Source organism: Podarcis bocagei (assembly GCF_964188305.1).
Source record: "Podarcis bocagei genome assembly, chromosome: 16".
Taxonomy (NCBI): Eukaryota; Metazoa; Chordata; class Lepidosauria; order Squamata; family Lacertidae; genus Podarcis; species Podarcis bocagei.
In genome coordinates this window covers 34,233,171-34,249,561 of record NC_138142.1, presented here as the reverse complement: position 1 = coordinate 34,249,561, position 16,391 = coordinate 34,233,171, and the positions used below count along the sequence as shown (strand labels likewise).

The following is a 16,391-nucleotide window of genomic DNA, read 5'->3' as shown; positions in this document are numbered from 1 at the left end:
CCGTAGAAAGGATGACGAATTAGGATGTGGGAGAGAAGGGGAGGGGAGATTTACTCCGGGCAGCGCCATTATTCCAAGAGGCTGCATTTCCAACCCTCTCTCTGTAAATATTTTATTTTATTTTATTTTAATAATACAGCAAAAACAGAACATCAACAGGGGGGGGGGTGAAATTTAAAAAGAACAAAGAAACACAGTTCAAAAACATTGAAAACAAATATACTTGTTGCATAGCATTCCCCCCCCCCACCCGCGGCTTCTCTCCACCACAATTCGACTTCTTTAAATCTCTATCTCCACATTTATCCTTGCATTCTCCAAATATATTGTTGTTTGTACTTCTTTTATCTCTTTCCTTTTCCAGCTCGTACATATACTTTACATTCTTATCCTAAGCATATTAGCATATCTTTCTTAGAACAATACTTTAACGTATAATCTTCGAAACATTCTCTCTCGCTGTAAATATTGGATAAAAGCAGATGGTAAGTGAGAGCTGGACCATAAAGAAGGCTGATCGCCGAATAATTGAGGCTTTTGAATTCTGGTGCTGGAGGAGACTCTGGAGAGTCCCATGGACTGCAAGAAGATCAAACTGATCCATTCTTAAGGAAATCAGCCCTGAGTGCTCACTGGAAGGACAGATCCTGAAGCTGAGGCTCCAATACTTTGGCCACCTCACGAGAAGAGAAGACTCCCTGGAAAAGACCCTGATGTTGGGAAAGATGGAGGGCACAAGGAGAAGGGGAGGAGAGGATGAGATGGTTGGACAGTGTTCTGGAAGCTACCAGCATGAATTTGACCAAACTGCGGGAGGCAGTGGAAGACAGGAGTGCCTGGCGTGCTCTGGTCCAGGGGGTGACGAAGAGGCGGACACCACTAAATGACTAAACAACAACAACAAAGGACTTTTCCTTGTCTTATCCGTTCCTGGCGACCTGCCTTGGGGGTTGGTTCCTCTGCCGCCTGATACTCCAGCTCCCATCAGCCCCGGTCGGAATGGCCAATGGGCAGGGATGATGGGAGTTGTAGTTCAGCAGTGTCCTTGGACTCCGACTCCCATGAGCTTCAGCAGCAACTGGAGAGCACCAGTTTCCTCTCTCCCTGAAACAGAGGGCTGTTCTCTCTAGAGCTGCCCTTAGATGACCCAGCCCAGCAGCGCTCTTAAATCCTTATGTCTCCCCTCCCTCACAGTACAGTGGCCCTTTCCACTCACCTGTGGCATCTGCGACCACCTGAAGGAGGAAGAAGAGGAGGAAAAGGCTGGCCCCCACAGTCCTCATGATGCTTTCGTCAAATCTTGAGAGAAGTCACACCTATGTGCAGAAGAGTTGAGACCTGCTTATCAGGAAATCACACACACACACACACGCTACACACACTTTGACGTAACCCAACAACTGCCTTGCAATGTGACAAGACCCAGCGCAAGATAGGGAGCGTTTCCCAACCTATGTGCCACGTTGCCTTCTGCAAAACCTTCCAGGGGCCGTGTGCCAGTGGTGTGCGGTGCCAAAGGAAAAGTTGGTGGGGCAAATAATGCCAGTCTTACCTTAGTACAGTCATACCTCAGGTTGAAGATATATACGATATACGATATCTTTATTGTCATTGTCCCATGCATGAACAATGAACAATGAAATTGAAAAAAAAGATGCTTCAGGGTTGAGCGTTTTCGGGTTGCGCTCTGTGGCGACCCGGAAGTAATGGAACGTGTTACCTCTGGGTTTCGCCACTTGCGCATGCGCAGATGCTCAAAATGGCATCACACGCATGCGCAGAAGCGGCGAAACATGACCTGCGCAGACGCTCAGACGCAGGTTGCGTTCTGCTCTGGATGCGAACGGGGCTCCGGAACGGATCCCGTTCGCATCCAGAGGTACCACTGTACAGTGGTACCTCGGGTTACAGATGCTTCAGGTTACAGACACTTCAGGTTACAGACTCCACTAACCCAGAAATAGTACCTCAGGTTAAGAACTTTACCTCAGGATGAGAACAGAAATCGCGCAGCAGCAGTGGGGGGCCCCATTAGCTAAAGTGGTGCTTCAGGTTAAGAACAGTTTCAGGTTAAGAAGGGACCTCCAGAACGAATTAAGTTCTTAGCCAGAGGTACCACTGTATACTGTAGGCTAGTTTCGAGATGCACATTCAGACACCTGATTCTCTATCCTCTATCTGTGAGGCATGGTGAGAGGTCAACAGAACCATAGAGTTGGAAGGGACGCCGAGGGTCATCTAGTCCAACCCCTTGAATGCAGGAATCTCAGCTAAAGCATCCATGACAGATGGCCATCTAACCTCTGCTTAAGAACCTCCAAGGGAGGAGAATCCACCACCTCCTAAGGAAGACCGTTCCACTGTTGAACAGCTCTTCCTGTCAGAAAGTTCTTCCTGATATTGAGTCGAAATCTCCTTTCTTGTAACCTGAAGTCATTGGTTTGATTGCTACCCTTCTGAGCAGGAGAAAACAAGCCTGCTTCATCTTTCACGTGACAGCCCTTTAGATATTGAAATAAAAGAACTGAAAAGTGTGCCCTCTCTCTCTCTCTCTCTCTCTCTCTCTCTTTCTCTGTGTGTGTGTGTGTGTTTTTGATTTCCTGGGCGGTTAGCCAGGAGCCATCGACAACATGACATGCTGCCATCCTCCGGGCCAAAGATGCAGCTCAAACATCGACCTGGGATGAACCTATTGTACTTGTACTTTGTACAATTTATTAAGTACAACCAAACGTCAGTTCCTGGACGGCTCCGTTTTGGAACATTTCGGCTCCCAAACGCCAAAAACCCGGAAGTAAATGCTCTGGTTTTCGAACGTTTTTCAGAAGTCGAACGTCTGGCGCGACTTCCGCTTGAGTGCAGGAAGCTCTTGCAACCAATCGGAAGCTGTGCCTCGGTTGTCAAACATTTCAGAAGCCAAACTGGCTTCTGGAATGGATTACGTTCAACAACCGAGGTTTGAAGTATAACACTTCTGGCAGGCAGAAATGATGGAGTGGATTTCAAGCACTTTAGGCAGTCCCCTTCTTCTTCCCATTGTAATAGGAATTTTATGGTCTTAGATACCGGTATATGGTAATGTTCATAAGTGTACCAACCAAGCACATACATAGATCAGCACAGGAAAGCCAACCTGGAACCATTTTGATTCCTAAACTGACCAAATCTTTTCTCTGCAAGGTCAAAATGGAAAAGCCTCCCCATTGTCTTTTCCTTCACAAATCCTGTCTGTGTTTGAATAGGGTGTGAGCCTGTGACCTGGCCCAGGAACTAAGTATTTATCATTACAAAAGACTGGCCAGGCTCCCCAGGCAATCCAATCAAGTAACCTGCCAGACAGGTGATAAACAAGGACAAGAGATAAACAACATTTAAATTTCTGCTTAGACCGCCTTTTCTGTGATGTAGGTGTGATGTATCTGAGGGGTGGTCTTAGGTTACACCCCTTCTGTGATGTAGGTATGATGTTTCTGGGGGTGGTCTTGATCTACAGGGTGGGAATTTCAAAAGTCTTTATAAGCCCTTGCACACCATTTTTCTGGGTCCTCCTCCTTTCCTGCGTGTGAGGGGAGCACCCTGTTGCAACAGATCAGTAAAGATCAAGCTTACTAGCTGCTTTGCTTCTCAATATTCTCTGGTTGGCCTCTGTTATTTTCTCCTACCAGTAGGGAACCTATGTAAGGACTCTCTATGGGCTCTTGGATACCCCATAAGGGAAAAGGGCAATTTTTGTTTACAACACCATGATCGTTCAACTCCCTGGAATTTTAGAGGCCCAAACTAGCTTCCTTCCAGTGCCATCTCAGCCTGCCCTGCCTTTTGCACCAGACTTGGCTAGACCTTTGCATTAACTCCGTTTCTCATTTTCCCAGTTCCCCACTGTAATGGGAATTGAGGTTTCTCGTGCGTAAAGGATGCTGAAGCTCTAGGCAACGTGGCCTGGCTAAACCTTTCCCTGGCTGGACAGCCCTTTCTCCATGGCTGTGTCAGTCACTGGCAGAATCCGTCAGTGGGCGTTTCCTGAACTTCTTCCAACATAAAAATTCCTTGACGCCCAGTCTCCGCCTAGCCTCCCTGCGCGGAAGTTTCCTGCGCAGAGTAGGCGTAGCCAGCGGAGGTCCTGGACTCTCCCCGCTGGTCTCTGTGGAAGAGTCTTGGAGCCCTCTCTCCGAAGTCCTTCCCTGATTCCCTTCCTCCCCGGTGTCACGCTGATTACCTTCCCCAAAGGGAGTGTTCTCTCTCCCTCTACTGGTCCCTTCTCCTGCATGGTCGGAGAGCCTTACCTCCACTCTTGGCTCCGATGGCAGTTCCCTGACACCCACATTTTGCATTTTTGGGATAAGAAAATGCGAAGGGGAAATCTGGAGTGGAGTCCCTAAGACGGTTGGATGGCGCCTTGTACGCCTCCTTCTGGCGACTCCTGCAGACAAGCTGGTACCAAACTTATTGCTCTGTTTTCCTTTGGACCACGTCAGCAAGGTCAAGAGGGGGATCTTGCCGTCTGGGCCGCCCAGGACCTCCACACACACTGGCCAGGACTGTTCCCTGGAGAGGTTATTTTGGTGCCTGCTAACGCAGCAAAAACAGCATAGGAGGCAGCAGTTATGAGTTACCAGTCTCTGCAGCCACAGCAGGCGCTGCGATTCTCCAGCAGTATTACTTCACCCCCGAAGGCACATTCCATGATTTTTCGATACAGACAGATGCCAGCAACACACATTCTGCAGCCATTTGCAACTTTTATATTTAAAAAAATCCTCATGGAAATATATCAGCATTTCAGAGCCTATTGGATTGTGCCAATGGGCCATCATGGTCCAACACGTATTTAGCCATTCTCAATGTTAAACCTTCATTCCACTACACAGACATTCAATTTCAGTGTAAATTAAACCAATTATACTTAACAATTCTGAAATTGTGTACACTGGAATGTGTACAGTGGTACCTCGGGTTACATATGCTTCAGGTTACATACGCTTCAGGTTACAGACTCCGCTAACCCAGAAATAGTGCTTCAGGTTAAGAACTTTGCTTCAGGATGAGAACAGAAATCGTGCTCCGGCGGTGCGGCAGCAACAGGAGGACCCATTAACTAAAGTGGTGCTTCAGGTTAAGAACAGTTTCAGGTTAAGTACGGACCTCCGGAACGAATTAAGTACTTAACCCGAGGTACCACTGTATTGCTAACATGGGTTTCCCCCCCCCCTACACTAGTTTTCTAAGGGACTCTAAGCTCCTAAATGATTACCTGTTGATGGTTTTCTGTTACTCTAAACTGAATAAAAAAATTCCTTCCAGTAGCACCTTAAAGACCAACTAAGTTAGTTCTTGGTATGAGCTTTCGTGTGCATGCACACTTCTTCAGATACACATTCTAAACTGAATGTAACCTTTGACCATGTGACTAAGGCAAGGAGTTGCAAATCCTCATCTTGAAAGGGTGGTGGCTGTTTGTCATTCTCTGAAAGCCACAGAGAACAAAAGGATGTGATAATAATGGCTCTCCAAGACGGACATAGCCTTAGGCAGCCTAAAGCAGATTGGAATGGGAGAGAGAGAGACACTGTTTTGATTTCTGGAGCGATCTTTTATTTCTAAGACGCTGAGCCTGTGCTGGACATCGCACAAGACCTTTTGATATTTGGGATGTATACTGTATTTTGCATTTGCTGTATTTACTGTTTTTTGAAGGGTTCTGCAAGTAAAGTTTGAATAAAACTTTTATAGATCTGGACAATAATTACTTCCAAAAGGAGCCCGTTCTTATGCACCACCCAGTCGCTTCAAACCACACAATATTAATATCTGCAATAGGCCTTCGGTCTGTCTCTTCAGAGGTACACAGCCTTTGAACATGAAAGGTCCACTGAGCTATACCTCATGGCTACTACCTCTTGGTAGATTATTCTACCTCCACATTTTTGTCTCGTCCTCTGCCCCGCACCCCTTAAACCCATCTGCCTGAGGGGCTATCATAAGCATCTTGTGATCATCATGTTGACATTGGCCACAGGACAAAGCCACATATCTGAGACAAAAACGAGCAGGGAAGCTGCCCGTACGTGATGAGAACAAGCTTTTCTAGACCTTCATATACTTTTGCTTCTGCTAAAGGCGCCTCTTCTTGAGGAATCTGCTGTCCCAAAGAGATAAGTTTCGATCTAAGAACACATACACTAAAAGTTACTAGCCCTCATGAGTGCATGTGTGTGGAAATCTTTCAACCCTGTGCCATGCGTTGAAGAGTGAGACAGCTGCAATTATGGTTTTCTGGAAGCCCCACAACCATCTAGAGAGATGCTTGGTGACCTACAAGCTGTTCCCTGGGAATAGAAGAGTTCCACTGTTTCCTGTTGTGGGATCCTTCTGTCTCCGAGCTTGAGAGATAAGCTGCTGATTCACTTGATTCCTCTTGGCTTCAACCAGGTTAGACTTCCTAAACTAGTTCTGTTTGGTGCCCAAGGCTTGTTTCTGTGCTGTTACTAATTTGCACATTATTCATAAGATTAGAAATGAAGAGGGAACGCACAAGCTGGCCATGGAAGGGTGTGGTGTAATTTTAAAAGGCGCTGTTGCGCATTAACCATAATTGCTGCCTTTGGAACTGCTCATGTGTGATGCTTCCCCCAAAGAAGCCTGGGAGGTGTAGTTTGTTGTTGTTGTTGTTGTTTAGTCATTTAGTCGTGTCCGACTCTTCATGACCCCATGGACCAGAGCATGCCAGGCAGTCCTGTCTTCCACTGCCTCCTTTAAAGGTAAAGGTAAAGGACCCCTGACGGTTAAGTCCAGTCGCAAACGACTCTGGGGTTGAGGTGCTTGTCTCGCTTTACTGGCCAAGGGAGCCGACGTTTGCCCGCAGACAGTTTTTCTGGGTCATGTAGCCAGCATGACTAAGCCGTTTCTGGCGAAACCAGAGTAGCGCATGGAAACGCTGTTTACCTTCCTGCCGGAGCGGTACCTATTTATCAAATTGCACTGGCATCCTTTCCAACTGCTAGGTTGGCAGGAGCTGGGACCGAGCAACAGGAGCTCACGCCATCACGGGGAATCGAACCGCTGACCTTCTGATTGGCAAGTCCAAGAGGCTCAGTGGTTTAGACCACAGTGCCACGCGCATCCCTACTGACTCCTTTAAGGTAAAGGTAAAGGGACCCCTGACCATTAGGTAAAGTCATGACCGACTCTGGGGTTGCGGCGCTCATCTCGCTTTATTGGCCGAGGGAGCCGGCGTACAGCTTCCGGGTCATGTGGCCAGCATGACTAAGCCTCTTCTGGCAAACCAGAGCAGCGCATGGAAGCGCCCTTTACCTTCCTGCTGCAGCGGTACACATTTATCTACTTGCACTTTGATGTGCTTTCGAACTGCTAGGTTGGCAGGAGCAGGGACTGAGCCACGGAAGCTCACCCCGTCGCGGGGATTCGAACCGCCGACCTTCTGATTGGCAAGTCCTAGGCTCTGTGGTTTAACCCACAGCGCCACGATTATTATTATTATTATTCACCCCACCCAGTCTGGGCGGCATTCAACATACCGTATTTTTCGTCCCATAGGACGCTCCGTCCCATAGGACGCACCTAGTTTTTTTTGGGGGGGGGGAATAAAGGAATTCCCCCCCCTTTATTTCCCCCCCAAAAGCAGGTCAGGGAAACCAAACCAGGTCGAGGAACAGCGGGATGGCGGCGCTGCGCCTCCCTGCTGTCCCCCGAGCTTGTGGGGCTGGCCCATGTCTGCCCGGCGCGGGGGTCGCTATGCTTCAGGGCGCCCCTCGCGCTGGGCAGCAGGCTGCTATCCGCAGCGTGGGGAGCCTTGCGGGGAACTCCCACAGGGCTGCCTAGGCTGCAGATGTCTTCCTGAAGCCTGGAGAGCGAGAGGGGTCGGTGCGCACCGACCCCTCTCGCTCTCCAAGCTTCAGCAAAAGCCTGCATTTGCCCCATAGGATGCACCCAGATTTCCCCTTCATTTTTGGAGGGGGAAAAGTGTGTCCTATAGGGCGAAAAATACGGTATATAAAAACATAATAAAACATTAAACATTCCCTAAGGGCTGCCTTCAGATGTCTTCTAAAAGTTGTAAAGTTACTTATCTCCTTGGCTCGGCGGGGTCACATAACTCCATACCCTCCAACATTTCTCCAGTGAAAATAAGGACGTCCTAGGGAAAAGCGGGGGCATTCTGGGATCAAATCAGAAACTGGGACGGCTTCTGTAAATCCCTGGGAAATAGGGACACTTGGAGTGTCTGGCTTTGATGCCTACCAACCTGGGTGGCTTTTAAAAGACGTCTGGACAAATTCATGGAGGAAATAGGGTTGCCATATGTCCTCTTTTCCCAGGACACGTCGTTTTCTTTCACGGTTAGAGCCATTATAACGATCCATAGTTAAAATTAGAAGCCGGCAAATGTGTCCTCTTTTTTTTGCTCTTCAAAATATGGCAGGCCTTGCTGGAAGCCACAGGAGGGGAGAGTTAATAGTGCCATAGAAATAGGGAGGGGGATCCCCCACCATAGAAATTAATAAATGTTCGGGTTTGGGGTTCTTTGTGATACGAAGGCAGAACGTAAGCTGCAAGGGGATTCCTGGGCTGCCTTACGCAAACCTGGCTGGCTGGCTGAGGGAAGGGCAGAGCTGCTAGCATTACAATAGAGAGCCATCAAGGGTTGCCCACAACTTCTTATCCCAGGTGTGACCAAAGACTGGAGATTTGAAAGGTCATTGGTTTAGACCACAGCGCCACCCGTGACAGACCCCAGGAGCGTGTCTGGAACCCCTCTGGACTTGCAGAGAGGGAGGGTGGAACATGACTTTTATAACAGTAGCATTGCAGAGTTGGAGATGACACACAGAGAAGATAACCACATTCCGTTCTTCTGCCGTTCTTCTGGGCCCGAAACCAAAAATGTCGGGATCTCCGCTCGGCCAAGCTGGTAAAGCTCATTTTCCTCCAGCCGAGTCCTTCGGAATTAACGACCTGAGCCTTTGATGAGGCCTCAGGCACATTCCCGTTCAGCAGAGTTTCCAGCACAGGGAAGTGATGAAATTTATGGCTACAAGGCTAAAGAGTTTTATTTCTCGCTACGCAGACAGCAAAGAAAAATACATCCTCTCTCTATGAAAGCAGAGAGCAACTGAACAACAAAGGAACAAAGGAACAGGAAACCAGTACATCACATCCGTCTCCCATGAGACTTCCAACAGTATGGAATATGTGGAATGTAAACAGAGCCTTGTGACTCAGCTGCTCAGTGGCAAAACAGAAACGAACAGACCCTGAGCGTCCAGCAGCCTTCGCTCATTTTCATCTCCATGATCTGTTCCTGATGCTGCATGGAATGGCTACATCACAACCACCACCACAACAACACACTAACACACCCAGAAGTTGTGCATCTCCTCATCTCTCCGTCTTCCCCTGTTCTAGCCATTGCCTGCCTGTGAGGCGTTCTCAAAGTAAAGGAAAGATTGAACTCTGATTACCGGTAATAAGAATACACACAGAGGCTTGAACCAGCAAGACTCTGGGAAGGGTGCGTATCATAATCTCTCTCTCTCTCTCTCTCTCTCCCCCTCGGCCCAGGTCGTTTTATTCACAAAAGAACTTTTTACAGGGTGTTCGTAAGAACCAATCAGATTTCTTCTGAGCATTTCCACAAACCCCACGTGGGAACAAAGTTAAACTACCGAAACTAATTAAGCGGGGGGGGGGGGCAAAGAACAGAACTGCAAAGGAGAGCATTTGGCAACCATGGAGGTGATAAACAAACAATATGCATGATAAGAAGGGTTGCCAGGAGGACAGCGATCATTATCACCTTCGTGTGAGATCTGTTTCCCGCCCTAAGATTAACATCCTGGGATTAACATATCAGAAGAAAACTTGCCCACATCAAAGAAACTTGCCCACTATCTTTGATGACCCAGGAGCCTGCCTGGCGAAGCAACTGGGCTGTGTACGTGACTTATGAAGAGAGAGATGGGCAGTAGAGGAAATGGCCAGAGATGCAGAGGGTTGTGGGATTTGACCAGAAATTATTGTCAATGTATCAAACCCAGTCAACACAATGCATTCATCGTGGACACAACGGCTTGATTTTATAATTCCTCATAGTAATCCCACCTGACCCCACACTCTGAATATTTGCACTCCTACAGCCTCTCCCTTAGGGGGAGTTTGAGGACAGCCACTCCTTGCTTTTGGGGCCAGGGAGTCTGAATCAAACTTTGAAATGAGCCTGGGTCACGCTATCCTCAGGCTTGTCTCGGCAATTCCTGTTCCTCCTTTCCTAGGTTCAAAAGGCAGGCTGCCTCCCACATGGAGCGTTTGGTGTGGGTGTGGAAATGGAACGGAGTAGCTTGGGAAAGGGCATGGCCGGCTGGAATCCAGAACATGAGCTCGGCAGTCCATTAGGACTAATTTGGCTCTTGCTCCACCAACCCTTCTTGCTTGCAACCAGTTCAGAGGCACTGTCTCACCTGCTGAACTCAGGAAGGAGAGGGCAAACGGGGACAAAACGATGGGTTCTCAGCCTTTTGACTCAGCAGCTGCAACAGGCATTAACTAATTACCTCTCCACATTGCGATATTTTGCAACAGGCCAGATCGCTTAATTCAGTGATGGCCAAACTTGGCCCTCCAGCTGTTTTGGGACTACAACTCCCATCATCCCTAGCTAACAGGACCAGGGGTCAGGGATGATGGGAACTGTAGTCCCAAAAGAGCTGGAGGGGCGAGTTTGGCCATCACTGGCTTAATTAATCACTTTGTTTGCACAGAAATGGGGGCTTTGCGTGGGCCGTGTGGTGCTCCCATTTACCCCAAGTGCCAGAGAGCAGGTGGGTGGCATAGAAGACCCAAAGGGGTCTCCATCGAGTGCAGAGGGTCCCAAACTTATTTGGCCTACAGCCCCCTTTTAAGAAAAAAAATTACCCAGCCTCTGTCCGCCCCCCCAGACTTTCTTTAAGCAAACAAACAGAAAGATGCAGTGACAAATTTGCATTGTATTTTTGTCAGCAGCATTCTTCAATCACCGCAATTAGCTGTTTACAATCGGTGTACACACACACACACAGTGGTACCTCGGGTTACAGACACTTCAGGTTACAGACGCTTCAGGTTATAGACTCCGCTCACCCAGAAATAATACCTTGGGTTAAGAACTTTACCTCAGGATGAGAACAGAAATTGTGTGGTGGCGGCGTAGCAGCAGCGGGAGGCTCCATTAGCTAAAGTGGTGCTTCAGGTTAAGATCAATTTCAGGTTAAGAACGGACCTCCGGAATGAATTAAGTTCTTAACCCGAGGTACCAGTCTGTGTGTGTGTGTGTGTGTGTGTGTGTGTACACACACACACACACACACACACACACACACAGTTAACTTGCATTTTGAGTGTCTATGTGGAAAATAACCACTACGACTTTATTATTATTTTTAATAAAATTTTTATTGAATTTTCAAAATTTACACATACACAGACAATACACAGCACAAACATACAAACACAAAGACAAACACATGTAATTTCAAATCCCTAATTTCTTAACCACTTTCCCTGACTTCCCCTCCCCTCCCCTCCTGCATCCCAACTCCAATAGTTTACTCAGCAAGTTCTTATCTCCCACCTTTACCTTATTAATATTTTACTTAATTCTTCTTAGTTAACCAAATTTAACTTATAAACCTCAGTTTAAACCAAAATACATACTTTTCTAAGGATGACCCCATTTCCCTTCCACAAATTTCCCAATTTTTATATTATTTACAAAACAAAATAACAAAGAACAACATATACACCCTTTGGATTCCCAAACTCTCGCCCCCCCCTTTCCCGGTCTCGATCCTCAAAAAGTATCCATCAATCTGTCCACTCTCAGCCCAGATCCCTCACGTCCGAGGCCCTTAAATCTCTTTCAGTCCCTCTCTGCCGGTTTTGTTGGTAGTCTTTTATAGTAGACATCGAATCTCGGAGAAGCTCTGTCCCAATGGGGTCTATATTTCTTCCAACCAGACCTCCGTATTCAAAAATGGAGCCCAAATCATGTTTCTTGTTCCTTTTAAGTCCAAATGTCCCAAATGTCCCAAAAGCTCCAGTTTTCACCTTGAACAAATTTATAATCCATAGGTCTTCCGATCTCCCCGTGGGGAGATTCCTACAAACTTCATTCTCAAGTTCAAACCAAATTTTCATCATCCAGGTCTTATTTTCTTTGTAATCCATTTTTACAGGCCACTGGTTGTCCTTTTTCACCTGCGACTTTTCAGCTCCTCCTTCCCACTCCTCTGAGTCTACACATATCTCTTTTTGTTCAACTGCAGAATTTTCTTGAGTCAAGTCCTTGGGGCCATCAACAAGATTATTTACTTTCAATTTCAAAGTCAAAACATCTGTAGCCATAGCTGCACTCTGGTCTTGTAATTTTCCCATGAGAAAGAACATTCTTTCCAACTCAGCCTGTAATTTTCCATCTGCAGCCATTGTAATGTCTCAGAACCCCCTCTAGAGGGATTCTGGTTACTTAGTATTCTTTCTCCAACAGTCTAGTTACTTTGTTCTTATTTTTCTTTATTTTCAACGGCTTCAAGTTAGATGTATCAAAAATAACCAGCAGAAATAACAAAAGGCAAATTCTTGTAACTTTGACAGCTCGTTTGACAGCTGTCAAACTCTTTATACCTCCTCAGCAGGCTCTCTTACGGATCACTCCCGGGTCCCGGGGGGTTGCGCCTCAGCTCCTTAAAATCAGTTCTTATCCTCCAGCAAAATACTTATAGTGCCAAATCGTGGAATTATTAACTTTTATCTCACAGAGAGAAGAGGTCTCTCGACCTTAGTTATCCAATTCTTGCTTTAAATTGTCTACAAAACGGGGGGCGGACTTCCTTTTAACGCATCCCCCGGTCGTGCCGAATTTAAAAGAAAAAAATTTAGTCCAATTTCCGTACTACTCACGGGTTGTTACTTTTGCAGCCCAAATATTCAAGGAAGAAGTCAGCGCTCTCCGGCCATGGCTCGCGGCTTCACTCCGTAGAAGAAGCGATACACTCACAGCACCACGCCACTCTCCGTCACCCGCTCTGAAGCCTTTAAAAAGGCTTCTTCGCTGGTCGGGGAGGGTGCAAATGGTGCCCGCCGAGTTACCAGGTCCACAGTCTTCCACGCCTGTGGTTTCTGAGGGTCCCCGCGTCGCCGCGGCGGCAGGACCCGTCTTCCACGAAGCCGATTCCCTCCGGAGCTCGGAGGGAATCCGCCATTTGCCGATTGCGCTAACCCGGAAGTCCTAACCACTACGACTTTAACTCCATGTTACATTGGGCGCCATTACGCAACACATCAAACACGTACAAACGCTTTCTCAAATTATTCTTCCCTTTTTTCTCTATGCTTTTGCCACCCCCTTATTTTTATTTAATGCCCCTCTAATTGCACCCAAGGCTACACCCCCCCCGATAATTTCAGTGCCCCCCAGGGGAGGTATATGCTTTTGGGAAAGCCCCATAAATAGAGCACAGGAGCCAACAGCCCTTCACTCGCTTGTGTCCCTCAGCACCAAGCACTCAGAGGTAGGCTGCCACTGAGCATGGATGTTCTTTCTCTAAGAAGATCCCATTTTCCCCTTCATGGCAGCCTGGTAAATGTCTGGCAGCCCGGCAATACACCCCACAAGCCTCAAACCCTCTACAACTAAGCATATATTTAAAAAGGAAAGAAACTTGGGATCTGAAGAATCAGAATATGCAGTCTGACTAGTGAACCGGCCACTATTAGTATTGCTGCTACCAGAAGATGTCTGGTTAAAGGCTTAAAATGCACTTCCAACTTGCCTTCCCCATAAGATTTATGTATTCCCTGTCCTGTAAGTATGCCAACTTCAGAGAAAACTGAACCCACAAAAGCCTGATCTGTCTTTGCCTTCCTTAAACACTTTTCAAGCTGAGCTGCTGGGTGTGACCCACTTGCAGTGAATTTGGATGTGGTTTCTAATAAAAGAAAGGTATAATCAATCCATTTCTTCAGCTGCCCCTCCCTGCCCCCCCCCAGCTACGCCTATGGCCCCAGACAAACATTTCCTCCCTCCCCTTTATACACTCCCCATGCTGTGAAGATTTGGGCTCAGCTGCCGGGGGAATAATAGCACCTTTCCTGTTGGTTCGTCCAGGTCTTAAAAGTTCAGTCCTATTCCTTTCAGTCTGGGATTCTTTAACAGTTGGGATGAAGCAGCGACAGGCTATTGTTTAAGGGTTCAGCCAAACTTACCTATTGCCCTGCACTTTCTGAAAACAGGCTAGATGGCTTGGGTGGTTAAAGTGTGGTGCTGATTACGCCAAGGTTGCAGGTTTGATCCCCGTAAGCGACAGCTGCATATTCCTGGGGTTAGACTAGATTGTCCTCAGGGTCCTTCACAACTCTATGATTCTAGGTCCCTGTCCAACCTCTTTTCTTCCTCTTCTCTCTCTCTCTCTGCTGCTTTCTCCTGGAAAACTTGTTCTTTAATGCTGAATCAAGACAAACAGCAACTTGGAGTTTCCTTGCGTTGTCGTTTGCTCCAATTCAGCAGTAAAGAATGAGTTTTGTGGGGGAAGCACCAGGGCAAAAACAAAATGTGTCAGAGGTGTGTCAGAGCTTTAAAACTCAGGCCCGGCCCAGAAACAGGACACAAAAGGAAGCCATTAAACTCCATGACATAACTTTAAATTTCCATGACAGAACTTTAATAGGCACTCTAAATATTTCAGTTTTATTAGACAGTGTTGTCCTGCCACAACCTGCTCTGCTCGGGCCAAGCCAACAGATGGATAACATATACAGTCATACCTCGGGTTGAAGTAGCTTCGCGTTACTTCTGGGTTTCGTCGCTCGCACATGCGCATACGCTCAAAATGATGTCACGCGCACGCGCAGAAACGGCGAATCGCGACACCGCACACGCCCAGACGCAGGTTGTGTTCGCTTCAGGATGCGAATGGGGCTCCGGAATGGATTCCGTTCGCATGCAGAGGTACCACTGTACTCTGGAAGCTTTTAGAGCAAATGAAGCGCAGAGACCGTGATCGGTGTGTGGATACTATATTTTTCTATGTCTAAGATGCCCCCATGTAGAAGACGACCCCCTTTTTTAAAAATCCAAAATTAAGAAATTAAGTTGCTTAGCTTTTTTGGAGGGTGGGGGAGGTCACTTCCACCAATCGCTCACCCACCTGCCCGCCACTGCCGATCGCTTGCCACAGCCACTGCCAATCGCACACCTTGCCGCAGCCGCCAATTGTCTGCCCGCTCGCTGCCACAAAATACCCGCCCGCCCACTTGCCACAGCCACCAATTGCCTGCCCAATTGCTGCAGCCGCAGCCAATCTCCAGCACGTCTTGCCGCAGCCACCAATCACCCGCCCAATCGCCGCTGCCATTCTCCTGCTTGCTGCTGCCGTTAATCACACGTCCCCCCCTTGCATTCACTATCCAGTGTATAAGACGACACCCAATTTTTGCTTCTTTTTTTTTTTAGCAAAAAGCATCTTCTTAGACACAGAAAAATACAGTAACTAGCAGCAGTGCTTTTATTCAGCCGGAGCGTAGTTCCAGCCCCCTCATGTGGGTGCCATTGCAGGCTGGCACGTCCTCTGCCTGCTTCTTGCCTTTACGTACTTCTGAGAAGCCCAAAACAAACATCGTGAGTCAAAATGGAAGCTGGCCAGCGTGTGTGAGTCTGCACTTGTTTACTATGACTCCACCTAGGTCCTAGCTGTTTCTAGCCACAATTGAGCTATGGACTGGGGCCAATTATTATTTCTTCAGTCCATCTCCCGTACAGCAGCAGTAGGCTTTAAGCTTTGCAGTCAGGCCTCTAGCGTTGCACGTGGACATGTTTCCACGAGGGTCCTTCTGAGATGCCCTAGCCGTCTACCTGAATCTCAGAGAATGAGGGAGGCGGGGTGCATTTATTTGACCGGTACCAGAACCAGGGCCGGCCCCGAAACCAGCTAGGGAGACAGCTTGTACCTCCGTGGGCGATGGATGCGGCTGTTGCCAAACCGGCCTCTGTTCAGGGCTGCCCCGAGTCGCCCGGCAACTAATGGTAACAACTTCGTGGTGAGTTCCGGCACCTATTTTCCTTGGGAAAAAGCACCGGCTAGCAGTACCGGGTTGGTTTCTGCAGGTCTGGGCAAATCTCAGGACCCAACAAGGCCTTTCCTATGTTCATGATGTTAAGGCTACTAGCCACAATTGCTCAGCCAACAGCCACAATAGCCTCCACCCAGAAAAGCAACCATTGCCACCTGCTACAGGGCTTCTCAGGAGAACCACTGGAGACCAGGACAGAGGGGGCTGGAGGACTCGCCTTCTCTTTCCAAACAGCCAGGAGGGGAACCTCCATTTATAAAGCCGGTGACTAT

At 47.8% G+C, this 16,391-nt stretch overlaps 1 protein-coding gene across 6 annotated transcripts in view; it reads right to left on the bottom strand.

Annotated features, from left to right (window-relative positions):
- LOC308575118 (lysosomal acid glucosylceramidase-like) overlaps window positions 1–16,391 on the bottom strand; it is a 43,970-nt gene that overhangs the window by 20,912 nt on the left and 6,667 nt on the right. For 2 of the 6 annotated variants that reach the window (XM_081173627.1, XM_081173631.1), the window contains exon 2: window positions 1,217–1,316. In XM_081173627.1, the coding sequence (XP_081029753.1) occupies window positions 1,217–1,283 (67 nt within the window). In that variant the 5' untranslated portion in view covers window positions 1,284–1,316. Of the gene's footprint in view, window positions 1–1,216; window positions 1,317–14,256; window positions 14,465–15,197; window positions 15,290–15,901; window positions 15,921–15,996; window positions 16,325–16,391 lie in introns of those variants that run through there. The other 4 variants (XM_081173630.1, XM_081173632.1, XM_081173628.1 and 1 more) reach the window with 4 other exon arrangements.